This window comes from Nanorana parkeri, unplaced genomic scaffold (assembly GCF_000935625.1).
Source record: "Nanorana parkeri isolate BGI_ZX_2015 unplaced genomic scaffold, ASM93562v1 scaffold1091, whole genome shotgun sequence".
Lineage (NCBI taxonomy): Eukaryota > Metazoa > Chordata > Amphibia > Anura > Dicroglossidae > Nanorana > Nanorana parkeri.
In genome coordinates, this window is record NW_017307359.1 from 317,699 (window position 1) to 337,451 (window position 19,753).

General features: G+C 45.1%; 1 protein-coding gene across 1 annotated transcript in view; it reads right to left on the reverse strand.

Annotated features, from left to right (window-relative positions):
- DISP3 (dispatched RND transporter family member 3) overlaps nt 1–19,753 on the reverse strand; it is a 95,734-nt gene that overhangs the window by 16,310 nt on the left and 59,671 nt on the right. Inside the window, exons 11-14 of the mRNA XM_018567779.1 lie at nt 19,307–19,429; nt 17,957–18,093; nt 9,397–9,578; nt 2,958–3,085 (exon numbers count right to left, since the gene is read on the reverse strand). Coding sequence (XP_018423281.1) covers nt 2,958–3,085; nt 9,397–9,578; nt 17,957–18,093; nt 19,307–19,429 — 570 coding nt within the window. The remainder of the gene's footprint in view (nt 1–2,957; nt 3,086–9,396; nt 9,579–17,956; nt 18,094–19,306; nt 19,430–19,753) is intronic.

Here is a 19,753-nt window from a genome sequence, read left to right on the forward strand (position 1 = left end):
TGGTGATGCCACTGCTATTTTTACAAAGTAGAATCTGTAGCTGCAAAGACATTTGGTGCACACAAAGTGGATTTATATCCTTAACTATAGAGCAATAGTTTAAAATGTTTTTTGGGTCTGGAGTTCAACTTTCATTAAAATAATACCTGGTGATCCTGCCATGTGTGGAAGTGACCACTTGTACTCTCCAGTGAAAGCCTGTGTGGCAGGTGGACCCAGATAGCAAGCAATTGAGCTGCAAGTTTGAAAATGACTTGCTAAACTATTGCAGACTTGCCAAGCTTCACAATTTTGTTGCACAATTACAGCAAGTCTGCATTGCAAGTCTCCAGATCAACGTGCTTGGCAAAAGTGCTGCACACTTGCAGGACTCTTGCTGTAGACTTGCCAAGCAAATTTGCTTCACATTAAAAAATGTGTCACCTAGAACTTGTGCTGCGAGTGTTCTACAACTTGCCAGGAGTGTGAGCGGCAAGTTAAAGGAGAACTATGAGGTGAGTGCTTTTTCTAGCCGACCTGTGACAATGAGACTGTCACAGGTCGGCTCAGTAGATAGGGAGGTGAGCGAACACATACCGGCGTTCGCTCACCTCTCGATCCTGTCACAGCTCTCTGCCGTGACAGGGGAGGGGCTGGATTCCCTCCTCCCCGCTCCGATTCTCCAGCGCTGACTGGCGGAACGGACGGGGGAGGGGGCGGGTACAGCTGGCTCTGCCTCTAGATAGGCAGAGCCAGCTGTCACTCACGCAGCTGGGCGGATCTCGACATCGATGTCGGGATCCGCTCCAGCTGCGGTGTCTCAGTATACCGCGAGCTGCAGCTCGCGGTATACTGAGCTTAGGGTAACGGGAGGACGCTAGTTTGTGTCCTCCCGTTACCCTAAGGAGATCTATGGGGAAAAGCCCTGACCCCATAGTTCTCCTTTAACAAGAATTACAATTTAACCCTGCCACAAGTTTGTGGCAAGTTATAATTTGCTATTTGGGGAGGAGCACAGTTGTCAACCTATAACAGGAAGTGGCTGAACAAAGACCTTCATGGCAGGATCACCGGGGATTATTTAAGTGAAAGCTGCAGATTTCAAAAGATTGCAAATTACTTTTTATCCTGTTAAATAATATGGGAGATATTAGTGATTGGGTTTCCATCTGCTTCAATACCAGCCCCTTTTTCTTAAATTCTCTGTTTCCATGGAGGGAACCGAGCAAAGCATTTGCGGAGATACTGTAAGTGACTGCTCTGTGCCAGGTCCTGCTGACACTTTGCTAGTTCGGGCCGCTTTACAATATGGGAGATTACCGTCTTCCGTCGTTGTGGCAGGCATAAAGAAAGCATCTTGCTGGGATTTTATTTCGGCAAAAGCTAATTCCGGGCGATCGTTTTCATTTTAAGGATATTTTCTTTGGCAGAAGCGGAAGCCAAACCATAAGCCGCAACTGTTGCCTTCATTGTCATTTAATACGGTGAGGCTGGAGTTTTCCGCTTCTTCATTATCTGCTCTATGAATCTGCTTTAGCTTCGTAATAAAAAGAAACACATCTGTGTCTGGGAGCCCCTTATGTTCGACTGTTTAATATTCCGCCGACGGCTCACGTGTTGCTTGAGCTTAGTAAACGGCGGAGCTGCACAAAGACCGAGGAACTGCGATCTGGATTACTTAAAGCAGCCCTGGCATCAGATACAGTATATGTGATCATGCTAAAGTACGTGCATGCTCAGCAGAGACATATCTACTATAAAATGTGCCCATCATGGGCCGGATTTACCACAAGGCCAACCAAGGCCTGGCCTTGGGGCAGCAGGGAGTAGAGGGGCAGCAGGGGTGTGGAATTCCTTTCTCCCGATGCCTGGGACATGCATTTCCGGGCGTCGGGTGGGTAGTTGTTTTCTACATTTAGCCCTGCATTGGGCAAGAAGAGCTAAATGTACAGCGGGGAAGCCGTCGCTTGTTGTGTACAAGTGATCTCGGTGATGTTGCCAAGATCACTAGTGTACAGCCTGCAGGTCTGCCATTCTCCATGATGGGGTTGGCAGGTAGGGGGGCGCATTGAGGAACCTGGACCTTGGGGGCAGCAGAAGGAGTAAATCCAGCCCTGCGCCCATCACATCCTGCCCAGTTGAGCTGGGTGGGGCATTCTGGCCAGCATCCTGCCCACCAGTGATATCACTGGTGGCCAGAACTGGGCAGGACGCGGCCAGACCAGTGACATCACTGGCTGCCAGGAGCTCAGAGTGGAAAAAGTCAGCTGTCTTCATGGGCCAGCGAACTTTCACTCCCCCCCTTCAAATTGTGCCCAGGCCATGTTCCATGCCCTGGATATGCTACTGATGCCCATTCATGTGTCCGTGCACCTGCACCAGATTCTAGCCAATCTGGTGACATCGTAGCAGTTCTCCGGTGGCGGCAGGGGGTGGCATTCTTGCAGGACTGAGCAGCATTCATGTAATGGGGTGAGTGCTGCTCAGGCCTGGAGTACTGTGACCCCAGCCTTAGTGTTGACACAACGGGGGGGTGCAAACAATAGACTGGGCTCATAGGAAATGGGTAGAATGATGGCCAAAAAAGACCACCAGCACTGGACCAATGAGGAAGTTAAGGACAGTGGAAAGAGGAAGTCAAAGACAACACTGGAGTGTGTAGAGGGTTAGTGGAGACCAGCGTGACCCTGGTGACTAGGTGACTCCGCATTCAGGTGAATCCATGAATGTGCAGTTCAACAACTTATTGATCAAACACCACTACCCTAGGAGCATCAATTATACATCATACAAGCCAGGTTTATAGAAAATCAACAACAATGTCCATATCAATAACCATATCCAGAAAAAGTCTGTAGATTTGGCATTTAGTGACTCAAATGTTTACTGTGGATGACTGGTTGAGATGGCGCTATAGACCGTTCTTATTTCCATTCAGTGACAGTTCCATACTGCCTAAACAAAGACCATTTGCTCACCTTTCTCTGTGGGTACATAGAAGGCCCCTCTGTTGGACACGTCAGACCCGGAACCCTGGCACGCGGCGGGAGAGGTGCAAATCTTGCCATGTACAGGGTTCTTGTGCACCAAAGTGAAGTAAAGTTTCCTGATAAAGACAAAAAACCATAAAGAGAACATTTTACATTGTAATCACATTGCCGCAGACATAAAAATGTAATTGAAGATTGAAGAACCTTCCTAATTGCTTGTAGCACGGGCTCTCTAGAATTGTTTAAACACTGCACACTATGAAATGTGGAGAAGGTTTCTTTTATACTAAAAGGCTTTGGTACATCTGTGTAATCCAACCAGTTCTGTGAACATGCAGAGCTATACTACAATGATCCAGACTCGTGTCCCATTTATTGTATATGATCACCTTGCCTATCAATGCCACCCGAAAAATGACATGGACCACATAACATGGATTAGAAAGTCCGCAGTAATAAACGCACCACATTATGTTGTTACCACACATACTGTATACAGAGATATATACTGATTATCCCAAACTAGAAGCCTGAACTGCAGTCCCCCAAAGCACTGTATGGGCTCTTTTAAGGTCCCACCACTTCTACAATTACCATCAGCAACCTTATACCACCTTGAGGGTCTACCTGCAATTTGGTGCTTACAGAGTTCCTTGGGAAAGAACGAAGGAACCTCCACAATAACATGTCCCCGTACCACCAGAGGAGTTCCTTTTTTCAAAATTATTTTACCAATCATCTCTCTTCCCCAAAGCTCTCCCCCCAGCCAACCTGCCATTACAAAAATGTACCCCTCACTGCCAAAGGGTAAGGGCAAGCAGGGCAACCTATTTGTAGAACTTTCCTAAATGACTTCCCTCTTGTTCCTAGTCACAGTTTCCCCTGCCGATCCACTTCTGGTAGACTGTCAATGCTCTGCCAGTTAAGACGGACCCTCTATTTTCTCCATTCCTAACTTTATTCTTTATGCTTTTTGACCTTCACCCCCCCCCTCCCCCCTTTCTTCTCCTGAGTCATGTAGAGACACTACCCTAGAGGTGGATGGAACAGCAGAAGAGAAGGTTGAGGACCCATTCACACCACATCAAGATCATCTCCAGACCAGGCCAGATTGTTTCTGGACCCAGAATGCATCCTAATGTATCTCTATGCTATTTCTGGATTCTGTTCGCACCCCTGCAGTCCGTACCAGACCAGAAAAATACTACATGTCTCATTTTGTCTGATCTGGAATGCACTGGAACTGCGGGTAGGTTCACACCATTTTCTGGACCAGATCTGGTCCGGAAAATGGTGTGAACCTGCCCTTAGAGGACTGACTACAGTAGTCAACCTGCGACGTGTGACCAGGTTAGAGAGTGATCGCACCTAGGGAATAGTTTCTTTCAAGGGTAGGGGGTCCTAGGAGATGAGATGAAAAAGAATGTGAATTTGGTTGTGTATGTACCCTCTTCTTCAGCAGTTCCTTGGGTTTGGTCTAGGAACAGTTTAGGCATTATGGTACTGAAGCTCTTTAGGCAGCTATCTTATATCTATTGACAGCCATACGATGTGTCAACATACATATAATGTGTTCAAGTAAATGGGAAGCTCATGTTACCTCAATCACTAAGGTTCTTATAATCGGCAACTTTCATTTAAATAATGCTTGGCGATCCTGCCATGAGGTTACTTGTTCAGGAACTTCCTGTTATAGGGTGGCAACATTCTGTCTCCTAATTGTATGTTGTCACATTGGAAGACAAACAGTCTTCCAATAACTACAGATGGTCATTTTAACACACATTACGCAGACATCGTCCACTGTTGTCACCATCAGGAAAACGCTCCATGAGAAATGCCATGCAGCCATCGCTGGAGGGCATGTAGACAGGAAGACGCTGCAGGAGATCGGCAGCACTGAGCTGTACCAAAGGATGAAAAAAAGGGGAAACAAGCATTTTGGGGTCTTTTTTTTTAATATGGCAGTTGTTTATGATTCACAGAACTCCAGCCCAGCAAGGAAGGATGTGTTCAGAGAGGGATGCAATGTCCAGCTCTGCTATAAATACCAGTATTATGTGAATGCTGTGCTAGAAATGCTGTGTTTCAATAAAGAGAACCTGTCACCTCCAAATGCTATCATACAGGGGCTTGTTAGCCCCTGTGAGATAGCAATAAAGTTAAGTGAAAACAAATTTAAAAACATGGATAAATAAAACTTAAAAAATAAATGAGTAAAAAAAAAAAATAATTAAAATAAAAAGGTGATTTAAAAAGTAAAAAATAAGAAAAAAAATGATAAAAAAATAAATAGGTAAAAATAATAAGGTAAAAAATAAGATAAAAAAATAAAAGATAAATACAAATTCAAACAAGTCAACAAATAAAAATAGAGAAAAAAATTAAAACTAACCCTGCTGCACCCGCCATCTTGTTGCCATTCTCCATGCGGTGGGCGGTTTGGCAGAGAGGGGGGACGCATTGAGGAACCTGGCCTTGGGGCAGCAGAGAGAGTAAACCCAACCCTGCTTATGTGGGTGGTCCCTAGACCAGGCTGGAAGCTTGACTAGTGCAGAGTGGAGACGCTGGTCACAGGGGGCCAGAAGTAGCACAGCAGAGGACAGTTGTCGGGAACAAAGGACAGCAGATCTATTTATAGACGCACGGTGCTACATCACAAAACACTAATCACTACCAGCCTGGAAAGCGTGCCTTCAGCTGCAAGATTTCTCCCCTGCCGGAGTTAAGCTTTAATAACAGCAAACTATAGCAGAAGGGAAATCTAAACAAATCTTGGAGGTAATTGAGTACATCATCTACTTTTTAATTATAAACCACTTTCAACTTTTAGCAAAAGCTCTTTATCCGAAAATGGCAATTAGACGAGTGGAGCGCATTAGGCGGATATTTTACAGGAAACTCTGTTTTTTTGTTTAATGTTAATGAAAGACACAGATGTGATCCAATTCCGAGCAGGACTATCAAAACCTAAATGAACGTGCCTTCCTACTTTTCTACTTTGTCATTCCTAAAGTGGCAAAGTGCCCATGAATGTTTTATCAGCCCCGCATTAAATATTCCACTCGGAAGATTCTCGAAACTGGAATAACAAGAATTCTCTCTCGATACAGAAACGCCAAGCAAGGAGCTTTAGAAGTGTCCTCCTGAACTCTCCAGTGCTTGGAACCAACCTCCTGAAATGACCTCCTCTCTTTCACACTGCTGCAAGACGTAACAGCAGAAGTTCAGCAATTGTCTTCTCGGGAAAAATGATTGCAAGATAAAATGAGCAATGCAGTATAAATTTTCTAATGCAGCTCATTCACTTGATCCATCCCCAGAATCATTTTGGAGAACCCCAGAAATAGTGTTCAAGGCCTTTTTCTACAGGCTCTTGGCTGATGGGTTGCTTGGTTCAATGGTAGCTCTACATAGCCTGTAATCAGACAACTCGTTCAATAGGGCAGCACAGAGGCGTAGTGATCAGCGCTTCTGCCTTGTAGCACTGGGGGTCCCCGGTTTGAATCCTGGCAAGGTCACTATCTACAAGGTTTGCATGTTCTCCCTGTGCTTGTGTGGGTTTCCTCCAGGTACTCCGGTTTCCTCCCACAATCCAAAGATATGCTGGTAGGTTAGTTGGCTCCTGTCTAAATTGGCCCTCCTATGTATACGTGTGAGATAGGGACCTTAGGTTGTAAGCTCCTTGAGGGCAAAGACTGATGTAAATTTAAAACAAGATATCTTGTTGCACTCCTTACTGGATAGAAATACCTTAAATACAGGTGGGTGCTTCAGCGACCACGGATGGCACCGTGAAAAACTGAATGTATAGAAATGTCACCAGCACAGCAATGATTCGATGAAATACGTGAAAGTCCATTTATTAAAAGAACATAGCCATTCAAAAACTAGTGCTTTTGGGGCCACAAAGGGTCCCCTTCATCAGGCTCAGAATGACACCAAATAATATATAGACATACCCAGGACCGGATTTACTCTCCCTGCGGCCCCAAAGCCAGGTTCCGCAATGCGCCCTCCCGCCGTCACACAGGGGCCCCTGTGTGATAGCATTTAGAGGTGACAGGTTCTATCACACAGGGGCTAACAAAGCCCCTGTGTGATAGCATTTGGAGGTGACAGGTTCTTTTTATTGAAACTGTCACCTCCAATACAGGAGTTCTAGCACAGCACTGTACTGGAACTCCTGTGACAGCTGAGAGGGGAAGACTGCTCTCCCCTCTCACTGTATACACGGAGCGGCAGGGTTACTTTTAACACTGCCGCTCTGCTCACTGCTCTCCATCCCGAAGACGTCGGCGGCCAGCGAGGAGAGGACGGAGCCGGGAGCTGGAGCCGGAAGGAGCAATCTAATTACAAGTGATCTTGGCAACATCGCTGAGATAACTTGCAAAGAAACAAGAAGCTTCCTCACACTACATTTATCCCGGCTTGTGCAAAGCAGGGCTAAATGTAGAAAACAAATTACCGCCCGCCGCCCGGAACTCCATGTTCCGATGTTCAGGGCGTCGGGAGACTTCAAACTTGCGCCGCCCCGCTGCTCCCTGCCGCCCCCAGGCCAGGCCTTGGTAGCCTTGTTGGGAATCCGGCCCTGAACATACCAATGTGTGAGAATGTAAAGCGCTGTGTAAATTGTCGGCACTATATAAATACCTGTAATAAAAAAATAGCTTATTTTACTTCACCAAGATAATGATCATATAGCATACTGGTGGAGCTAGTTCATTACGGTATTGTCATTTATATGTACTTTAAATAGCTCCATGATCACGGAATCTGCTAGCTATGCACAGTACCACTCACAGCAACCCTCTCTGCTCCATCCAAAGCAATCTGGGCTGCATTTGACTTTGAATACATTAAATTAAGGGCCAAGGAAGATAACCCTCCGCCTTTTTTTTCTTGTTTCTACTATCTGCATTTCTTTGACTTCTTTACCCTCATTAACTATAATAATAATAATTATAACCCTAGGATATAAATATGCAACTTCCATCTTCAAGGTTGTTTACAGACCTAACGATGTATTCCTGAATAGCAGCCACTGTGCTACATAAAAAATGTATGGATTCTGCTTATTTCTGCGACATGATATTGTTCCTTTCAATGCTGCTGGATGCTCATGACAAATGTATATTTCCTATACGACTTAGTACGACGAGTATAGCCCAAAACCTATATTTTAACACAAAAAGTAGGGGGTCGACTTATACGCCGGCAAATACGGTACACACAAAAGTGAGTAGGTCAGAGTAATGACTCAATCACAAAGGGCCACCCTAAAAAGAGACCTCTTTAGATAGCCCGGAGTGCTCTTCAACTCTTTATTGTATATTCAATTTGTAGAACAAAGATTGTATAATATAAATCTTATATTATTCAGGCACAGTAGCGATATGGGGGCCAGCAGATAGAACCAGAGAGTAAAGCGAGAACCAGGCATCCAATGTGGCCAAAGGCATTGGATGCCTGTGGAGGTCATAGCTCTTGATCAGAGCAAAGGCTGGAGTTGCCACCAACCAGAAAGGTAAGTATAACTAATTTTTTTTTACAGGGTGTTTTTGTGATTTTAGATTAGCCGCAGGGTCTCTTTAAGCGTTAATAAATATTACCATTATTAGAATGAATCACTAATTGAAATAAGACAATATAATCAATATTGGCAGTCTCCTGTTGCAACAATGTGTCCACGTTAAGTTTTGTTGTCCATAAAAAATAATATATATATATAGATTGACAAGCCTGCCTCTTCCTCAGACAAGAGCAGAATGCCAAGCACACGGATCATACGAGAGCTGGCCGCAGAGGCGCTGAGCCGAGCTGTCTACCCAGCCATGGGAATAAGGAAGATGCGGCTTAGACAGACCACTTGAAAGAAGAGTTGCAGCGTGCTGACGGAGAGACCAGCTCAACCGCCTCATTCAGCTTTACTGCAAATGATCAAAGTGTCTGCGGGGGGCGGGGGTTGGGTCTGCATTATTGCAGATTCCCATTCTCCTACCCAGGGGCAAATTTAAATTACAATAGCCCCAGGCCACTTTTATTGTAACTCCCCCCTCATCAGTTTTGTACACTTGATATGATATAAAATGAATATATTCTACGTGTGCTGACATTTTTATTTTCTTAAAGCTAAACCAAAATTGAGCTGCGGTTGATATTTGCTGGTAAGCTCCACATACAACATGATAATTAATGATCCACTTTTGCCTTTAATTTGACAAAAAAGGAGCAGCAGGACACTAATAAAGTCAACACTCTGCTCTCTTCTCCTATGAAGAAGCTACCTGAGAGAATATAACAGCACTGTGCTGTGAAAAGCAGTATGACTGGCAATGGCATTGAATATTACCTCTACCTTTCCCAAGCTTAGTGCTGCTGTACAGGTGTTACTGCTTGCTGCGATTTCTATAAGGTGGAAAGTTACCTGGTGTTGTTCTGCTCCCTGTCGGCAGCGTAGAAGCTGAAGTCGAATTTCCATCCTCGGCGAGAGTCGCAGGCTGAGGAAGTTATCATCCACTTCTTGGGACAAACGTCACTCTGCAGCCCTATGGTGGACACACAAGCGGTCAGCTTCCTGGTGTAGTTACCGTAAGGAATCTTATACACCTAAACAATTAACGAAAACACATATTTTACAAGGTGGCAGCCTCTGTTCTGCACTCCTGAGCGTTCTCTGTGTTCTCAGCCCTAACAACATAATAAGACCGGGACAGCTAGAAAGGCACTAAGGGTGGCCATGCTTGGAGAGAGCCTGTCACGCAATACAGACAACTGGGTTGTTGGCATGACTCCCTATAAAAGATACCCATGGTTGAATAAGACAGCCATGGGGGAGCAGCGTCCCTGATAACATAATATTTTAGTTGGCTCCCCATTGTTCCTCAGAGACTGAGAAGAAATCACCTAGCACAGAGTGCCGCCAACTAGACGGGGTTGCACATCTCCATTCCTCAGGGGCTGTGATTATCACAGACCTTTAGCAATTCCTAAATTAAAGGGTCAGTCCACCCAAAGCTGAAATGGCGTGAGAGTATTGTGGTTATGGGGGAAGAGTGGTAGGCTAAATAACACAATGACTTCTCATGTCTTGGGGAGATTCTAGAGTTACAATATCCTTCCTCATTATCTGCAAAACACCAAAAGGGAGACTGGGACCCCCATTAATGGTCACAGAAGATGGGCATTGCACAGTGCTGGCTGTTCAAACCAGGTGCTGACTGTGCTTGTTCACATAATTGGACAAAACATCATAAATTTTGTATCCGCAATCCGCTCTATATACATTGTTTCCTATTCTTAAACTCTGGTGATGGGGGCTCTGAAATATGTTGGATTTCTTGTATAGTATTGCGCCTGATTTTACATTGGAATACATTTGCATCTGGACTATTAAGGCCCCATTCACACCAGTTCCGTTGCATTGGCATCTGTGTTTCAACTGATGCTAACGCAAGGGCACCAAACAATGTATGGGTGTGAATGCAACCAGTTCACACTACTGCAATGCATTGCAGTGAGCTGAAAAAAAAGTAGAGCACACACAACACATGCTAATGCATTTCGATGCAACACAAGTGAGGAAAAGGCAATACAGTGATGTATGCCCACTCAGGACATGTGACTTCACATAAAGATTGCCCAAAAAAGAAAAAAAAAAGGAACACAGTGCAACAGAAGTAAAATGGAGGGTGCGATCGCAAGTCAACCTAACGTCCGATGACTTGCAATTACTTTTTGATTTTGGTGTGAGCGGGCCCTTATTCGTGGTGCGGTGCTGCAATCTCAGATCTATTTCTTTGCATTACAAACCAAGGAACTGAGAAAATCCTTTGGAGTGTAGAAGCCGGCAGCCCAGGATCCAGACACCCCTTTTGATACTATTGAATAAAATACCAATAGGAAACCCCATTGTTCCAACAATACCTATTTATTCCCCCAAGCATTAAAAAACTGGCAGAGGTAAGTGTATATCTACGACTAGTTGGAATGTAAAAGATTTCAGGTGATACGGTTTATGTGATGTCTGATGGATGTATTACCGTGTTTCCCCGAAAGTAAGACCTACCCCGAAAATAAGACCTAGCGCTATCTTCGGGGATTTGTGTAATATAAGACCTATCCCAAAAATAAGACCTAGTTCGGTGGTAGGTCTTATATTACAGACATCCCTGAAGATAGCGCTAGATCTTACCTTCGGGGTAGCTGCACATGTAATTCAATTTTACATGTGAAGACCGGCCGCTGCTCCCTCCCGCCCCCTCACCCACCTGGCTGTTGCTCTCTGGATGGCATCAGAGCAGAGAGGCAGCTCCCTCCCGCCCCCCTGCCAGACACGCCCCTCCGGCCGCACGCATGCCCGCCCACTCGTCTGTTTAATCTTATTTTCGGGGAAACGCGGTATGTGCCAATGTACCTGCTTGTTCATTATGAATGTACACAGCAATGCCTTATATGCATGTAAACCAATAAAAAAAATCTAAAGTTGAAAAAAAAAACTGGCATAGGTTCTAACATTTCCTCACTCAATCCAAACCAAAAAAAAAATGGCTATCGATAAACTTTAATGTAAACCTTATAGCAGGTACTGAAAACACAGCATAGGTCTTTCCTCCTGGGCATAATGGTAGTCGGATCCAAAATTCTGACCTGTTAGGGGCCCTAAAGAATAGGAGTTGTGCATCCCTGGTCAGGGAATGAATGCTATCTCGATGGTTCAGAAACAAAGCTTAGCATAAGCATGGTCAGCCTTAGGGCCTGTTCACAATATCTTATATTGCAATATTTATTTCCTGTAAGAAAATACATTAGGCTCTTAATAAGCCCTTATGAATGGATAGTTAAGCTTGTTACAAAATGTAATTCTGGTATAAATCAAGTTCATAGTTATTGTTTCTATGAAAAACCTAAAAATAAATAAAATTTGGTTAAAATAAAGTGCAAGTAGTGATTATTTTCTCTTACCCATGGCAATGAAAACGGCTATTTATTGCTGGGATCAAACCGGTTCTTGCTGTGAGCTAAGGCACATCGTCGTGTTTTTCTCTAATAAAGCATTGAGGTTGCCCCAAGCTTTTTCATCAGTTTAAATATTTGAGCTCATTATGGTCCAATTTACAAGTGACCCCTTCTATGCTCTTGACTGTTGAAACTAGTATTAAACCCAGGAATTCATAGGCATATATATGGAACGGGGTCTAGCTGGTGAGGGCCAGCTGATGAAAAGGGAAAATGGTGATTTTGCTTAGGGTAACTATGTTGGTCACATTCAACTGGACTTGTTTTGTAATGTTGAAGACGTTTCACCGCTCAACCCAACACAAAGCTTGCCATTCAGACCCAACAAAGGGCAAACTCTGCAGGTTAAGACTCAGCGGTCTTCCTACACCGTAAGAAGGGACGTTTTTGGAGGACGCGCTGGGACTTGGGGGCTAATTTGGGTGGATTCTGGTAGCTCCTACCACTGTTACATAGATGTAGACTCCGCACACGCCTAAAGTAGATGAGAATAGGAGGCTTCCCCCATGAATAAAACAATGATCCTGGTTTGTTATATCCAGCCAGAGGAATGCCTTCACTTCCTGCATTTTTTGCATTGAGACATGACTGAGAGGGGGGTGATCTCTCTCTCTCTCTCTCTCTCTCTCTCTCTCGATATCACAAAAGCTACTGTTAGCCAGCATTTGAACAGGGGCCCAAAATTCTTCTTTTACAGGGGGGTGGGGGGGCTTTGGTAACAATGTCCACCACTGGTGCAACCAACACTTCCAGAAATGTACTCTATGGTCAAAAGTTTGTGTACCCCTGACTCTCACACACATATATGAGCTTTTTAGATGTCCCATTCCAAAACCATGAACATGAATATGAAGCTGGCTCCCCCTATAACTGCCTCAACTCCTTGGCAAGGTGTTCTCCAAGATTTTGGAGTTGGTCTATGGAAAGGAGTGCCCATTCAGCCATAACAACATTTGTAAAGGTCAGGTACTGATGTTGGATGAGAAGCCCTGACTCACAACTGCCATTGTACTGCCAAAAGTAATCAGGAGTTTAGGTCAGGGCTCTGTAGAGACCGCTTAAGTTCCTTCAAACTAAACTGGCCAACCATCTCTTTATGGAGCTGGTTTTGTGCTCAGAGCCACAGTCATGCTGATACAGAAAGAGAGCCAACACCAAACTCTTGCCACAAGGTCACAGTTGTCTAAAATGTCTTTGTATGTTATAGTTTTAACAGTCCCCATTAATAAAACCTGAGCGGTGTGCACATACTTTTGGCCATATATGGTGGTTGTGATGGTCAGGTGTCTACAAACTATTGGCCATATAATCTGCCATTGACATCATTCTATGTGTCTACACTAGTGATGAGCCTGGCCTTGGTGGGAACCGAGTTCACTGAAGCCCGCTCAAACCTGTGACCACCGCCCCCCTCCCTACCCAATCGGTTGCGGAGAGACGCATTCCCCACCCTGCAATTACTCGTCACACGGTCTGGGAATGCCCCCACCGCAACTGCCACCACTAAATGGGCTGGGAGTGGTAAGTGGCCATCACAGCTTTGAGCAGGCTTGGGTGAACTCATGAGAACTGGATTCTCACCAAACCCAGCATCATCACCAGTGTAGACACATAAAGCATTCACAGTGATGTTTCTTCCCATGCTGGCTCAGTTTTAAGAACCTCCCCCCCTAAAAAAAAAAGTCGACCGAAAAACAACCAGAACAAACTATTATCGGCCATTGAATTGTATTGGTGCAAATACGGATCCCCAGAATGGCCGTGTGAATCAATCCAACCCAGCTGACCAACTTTGGGCCCGATATCATTCAGTTTTGAGTCTCCAATGCCCCATCATGTCCCACAATGTCCCCTCCAACGTCCCCTACAATGCCCCCTCATGCCCCACAATGTCCCCTCCAATGTCCCCTATGTCCCCTCCAATGCCCCCTCATGTCCCACAATGTCCCCTCCAATGTCCCCTCCAATGCCCCCTCATGTCCCACAATGTCCCCTCCAATGCCCCCTTGTGTCTCACAATTTTGCAGACGGCTGAACAAACATATCAACATTGAGTCAGCCTTTCCGATCCGCCTTGAAAGCCCCCTGAAGGATCTTGTGCAAATATCAACTTTGCTGAATGTCGGTTATAGCAAGCATCAAGCGTGATCATCTGCGGAATGCAGAAAAAGTTATCATTTAATGATCAAGCATAAAGATTTAGATAAAACCATGGGGCAGCTATACAACTTGTTTATCAATTTATTTATTCCTTTTTTTTTAACTGCAGTTTTCATAAAGTTCCCATGTGCTTCATTATAATGAAACCTGAGCGGTTGCTCTTGAGGCTCTGTGTATGCTTCGCTTTTCATCAAGCAGAACCTGTGTTCTCTCTGCATCCCCCCAGCCATGTGTGCACCCTAGGCAGCTGCCTCTGCTGCCTTACTGCATTCCCAGCTAGCCTGCCTTACTTCCAGGATCACTGAGATGTAATCTCTCTCCCAGCACAACAAAGCGCAGACGGCGGCCTTACAGCGCTATCTCTTTCCATCTGTGTTATCGGCGCTGATGCAAATCTGAGGCGAGATGGAATTACGTGGACGTGAGCTGCTTAAACAGCTATGACATGGGAGAGTTCTGCCAGGAAAATCTTTATCTACGTTGCCTGAAAGTCTTTAGGGTAAAAAAAATGAAGAAGCGTTCCTAAACAAGCGAGACGGGCTCTGCGGAAATCTGAAGCTTCGGAGAACTCAGCGGAGCGGTCTGGAATGAAATCGCTGTGAGGCCCTTGTTGTTTTGTTTATTCATCTGCCCTAAAATGATGCTAATCGGCAGGAGCAAGGAGATGAAAAGTTCCGGTGAGCCTGAGCTGCTCCATCGCATATCGTAGAGAGCATCGTACTGAGCTACATGCAAATAGACATTGCCTCAGCAAAGATGCTGCAAACTGCTAATGGCGGCCAGACACGGGATTCATTACTGCAAAACAGTTTGAGCATTTAATACTACTTTAAGGTGTTTTTGAGTATTTTAAGGAGTGGGCTTTAAATAGTTCCTGATGAAGCTCCTTTTCACCAGGGACATGCGGTCAGGGGAGGCGGAGCCTCACCTAGAATTATGGAGGAAAAAGCTGTCAGCTTCAAGTCTGAAGCTGACAGCTTTTCCTCCATTCAGATCGGCATCTAACAGGTTACACAGAAGGGAAATCCTCCCCGCTGTGTAACCTGTCATGGACGGAGCGCTGTGTGTTAATTACAGGCAGCGCTGCATCCGGCTTTTGACAGGTAGTTAGGTTACACAGCAGCGGGCTTCCCCACTGCTTGTGTAACCTAACTTCGTGGGGCAAGAGCTGTCACAGCCTCTACTGTTTGTTAGAGGCGTGAGCTCGGTGGATGGCTTGGACCCATGGCAAAGCGCCATTGGTCCAAGGTGTCCAATCAAAAAAAAGAAGAAAAAAAACACAGGACATCTATCTCGATGCCTCAGCAGTGAGGGACAGGGACGCTCCTCCCTGTCTCCTCCCTTCCTCCTTCACACTAGCTTGGGGGACGGCTTAGGGGTGGGTGGGGCATCGGTTTGTGGGGGCGTTGGGACGTGCTGGGGGCGAGACTGGGGAATGCCTCACCCGGAACAAGAGGTACTGCATGCCACTGCTTTCCACTATCCTGGACCACCTCTTGTGCCCAAAAAATGGCCCCTCTTTAGCCTCATTTTTTTTATTTTATTATGGAAAGAAAAAAATAGGCAGTGAAAAAAAAAAAAAATTTAAGGTGCCAGTAACTAGGGATGCACCAATATATCGGCCGCCGAAACAAAAATGGCATTTTTGCCATAATGCCGAAAGTGCCATTTTCTAGCTGATACAGCGTTGCATCCGTTCTTTCTCTCCTCCCTGCTGGGTGCTGCTCTTTGTCCCAGAGGAGAGAGGAGAGATCTGTCACAGGAGGCTGAGCACTGCGGGAGGAGAGCACAGTGAGCGGCTGGCGTCTCTCCTCCCACAATTCTCAGCCTCCTGTGACAGATCAGAGGAGATCAGTGTGGACAGAGACAGCTGTCATTGATGTCACAGAAGGCTGAGCTCTCCTCACGCAGCGCTTGCTCAGCCTCCTGTGACAGCTGTCAGGAAGGAGAGCTGGTACAAGCAGTCAGTGATCGCTGAGTGTAAATAATTGAGGACAGAGTATATTTCAGTTTCGTTTCGGTTTTGAAACTTTCATTTTGGTGCACCTCTACAAATAACATTCAAATACCTAAAAAAAAATAAAATAGAAAAAACACAAAGACAAGGAACACTACAAAGAATAAACTAAAATAGCCTCATTGCAACCCAAAAGCAATTTCCAAGTAAAGAAAAAAGTTAATTTTTTAAACAGAAGCAGTTCAATGAGCAACGCGAGAGATTACGGCAGGGCTGTAGCTACCATGGGGCGAGTGAGGCACTCTCCTCAGGCGCAGCTGAGAGGGGGCACAGCCAGGACCGGCCTGGCTGTGCCCCCTCTCCCCTGTTGCCATGGCGAGCACAGGGCGCCATGGAAAAAGGGGCGCCAGGCAGCCAACACAGCTGCGGCTCGGTAGGGAGAAGAGGGGCGGCACAGGCTCCAGCTTCTCCTTGGATCCCCTTTGCTCTCCCCTCCTGTATGGGCAGAGGCAGCGGGGATCCGATGAGAAATGAAGCGCTTCAGCCGGCGACTCTCTCCTCACCGCTCGGCAATCCTGAAGTGACAATGTACCCTGCTCTACCCCCCTGAGAGCGAAAGGATCAGTAAATATCAGTGAGTGATAGCTGATCACTCCAGTGTTTGTAAATAACTGGGGACGGCCACAGTTAAAAAAGGGAAGTGTCAGGGGTCAGTTTAGTGGGGGCGGCACAATTTTCTGTTCTTGCCTAGGGAGCAAAATAATCTAGCTACGGCTCTGGATTACGATTTTCCCTAATTTTGCTGATGGTGAAATCAATTCCCCGGAAATCTATCTGCTCGTACCTATCATTCAGGAAACGGCTGCACAATCCCAACCCCCCACCAAGTGTGTTTTCATTGTTTGTTTTGTTCATTGTGACGGGGAAGATAAAAGTCTGAGGCATTCAACAATGGAAGCTTAGAAAGATTATATTTCAGTTACAGACTATTACCGTATTTGCCGGCGTATAAGACGACCCTCTACTTTATGTGTTAAAATATAGGTTTTGGGCTATACTCGCCGTATAAGACGAGTATAGCCCAAAACAATGTTTAAATGCACTTACTAACCTCCTTGGCGGTATTCCAGCTTACTAACCTTCTTGGCGCTATCTCAAACCCCGTCTTATACGCCGGCAAATACGGTAAATTATGTAGTAAAACGTGACGTCTGTCAAAAGTACTAAAAACAGCAAAACAAAGCGGGAGCCCAGCCGAAAATACCTTCCTACATGAATTTCTAAGGAATCCGAAAAATGTGGGCCACTATTGCTGAGCTCCTTCTGAAAATGTCAACTTCCTGGGACCCTTTTAAATACGCCAGGTGACCGAGAGCTGCCTGAAAAAGTAAGATTTTGACTCATGAGGTCTAGTAATCTGGGGTCCAGCACTCTAACAACGCATGCTCCAAGAACTATGAAAGAGGACCAGCATGCTAAAAAGCATGGAGAAATTGGATTTTCCATCTCTTCTCAATCCATATCTAAGTGAATAATGAAGAGTAAGGTCCGCCATACCCCCCCTTGGATGGGACTTTAGGTCTAAGACAAGCCACTTTGGCCCTTATGGTTTTAGGTTGTTGCAAGTGATTGGATACGTTGAGGGATGATAAATGCTTCACGGCTTAATGTAATGGCTGGGCAGAGCTGGGAACTGAGGTTCAGAGACCTCACTGCTGGAGAACATACAACCAATAAGAAACCAGTGGGTGGGGTGGCTTGACCATACAGAAAATATACATTTTTGCTTGGACTGATTATGGAGCCCTGTAGCCATTGGGCAATACTGTTGGTCACTGCATATCTCCCGTACCTGGAAAGAGGTAACATCATCGTCACGGGGCAGGTTAGACAGCCAGGGTGCTGGAGCCGTAGCGTTCAATGACAGTCTATATATTGTAGTCCGTCCTTCCCATAGACATCTTGTGATGTACACTGTTTTCTGTAGATCTGAGCAAGAAGAGAAAACCAATTGAACTTTTACAAATGGTCATCAACAGGACAGGTCCTCTTCTGGCTGCTATCATGTTCACCAAAGGAAGACGCACTTAAATTTAACATGCCATGACTCTCTATACAGTATACTGTATGCTGCTCATTTTGTCTCTGATTCTGAAACTGGGAGGGTTTATTACATGCAAATCAGCTGACTTCCTGAACCCCAAGTAATTTGTTGTCCTTGCCCGCCACAATTGTAGACTAGGGATGCACCGATATATCGGCCGAAAATAGCACTTTTGGCATAATGCCGAAAGTGCTATTTTCTGCCGATATAGCAGCGCATCCGTTCTTTCTCTCTTCTCCCCGCTGGGCGCTGCTCTGTGTCCCAGCGGGGAGGAGAGAAACTGTCACAGGCGGCCGGGCGATGCGGGAAGAGAGCGCTGTGAGCGGCCGGCGTCTCTCCTCCTCGCATTGCTCAGCCTCCTATCACAGATCAGAGGAGAGCAGTGTGGGGCGGAGACAGCTCTCCTCCCCGCACCGCTCGCTCAGCCTCCTGTGACAGCTGTCAGGAAGGAGAGCGGGTACAACAAGTCAGGGATCAGTGATCGCTGAGTGTTTTTACATAATTGATGACAGAGTATGGTTACTATATGCTCAATTATGAACGAATGGGAAGTGATCTGTATCACTTCCTGTTCATTCATGATTGAGGATATAGTAAACATACTCTGTTCTCATGTTATGAATGAACAGGAACACTCAGTATAGAGGATTCCTGTTCATTTATAACAGGGAAAGCAGAAAAAGAGATTGAGGACTCAATCTCAATGTCCTCAATCTCTTTTTCTATTTTAAATGGGAAATATCAGGGGTCTGTTTAGACCCCTAATATTTCCCAGAAAGTAAAAAAATAAAAATATTTAATAAAAAATGAATAAATAAAAATAAATAGAAAAAAATTAAAAAGTTTATAAAAAATAAATAAACATAAAATATTTTTAAAAATTTGAAGTGAAAATAAAAAACATTTTCGGTTTTGGTTTTGGAATTTTCATTTCGGTGCACCTCTATTGAAGACCAGCTGTGGGCCTCCTCATGACCAGTGCATGAAGCACAAAATAGAAGCCACTAGTGCAGACTGCAGCACAGACTTTTGTTCCCGATTCAGATCAGAGCAGTTTAAAGCTCTCAAGTTTCACCGGTTGGTCCATGTAGTCATTACCTTCATGTCCGGTGTCACTGAAGACTCCATGTGAGCTCCCCATTGACAGCGAGCCTCTCTTCTTCTTGTCTGATGAGGTCCGGATGTTGTTTTGAAGGCTGCGAGGTTTCTCCTGGAATAAACCTGCTCAAAAAAGAGACAAACCAGAAATGTAAGGACTAACCCTTTGCAATCTGCTCATACTGTACAGAACAATAGACATGCGCAGATCATTCGTAGCCAGTTCACGTTTTTCTTTATTTTTTAAACACCAGTCTAAAGAGCATCATATTCAGTATTAATGCTACAGAAATGTAAAGTATAATGATTTTTGGTCAATTTAATTGTTTTGTTAACCTTTTTATTGATTGAAGAATGGCCCCCCTTACATTGGTGGTCAGTGGAAAAATGCTCCTATTGCATTGATGATAAATGTAGTGCCTCCTTCTTTGGTGTCTCTGTGGAGGA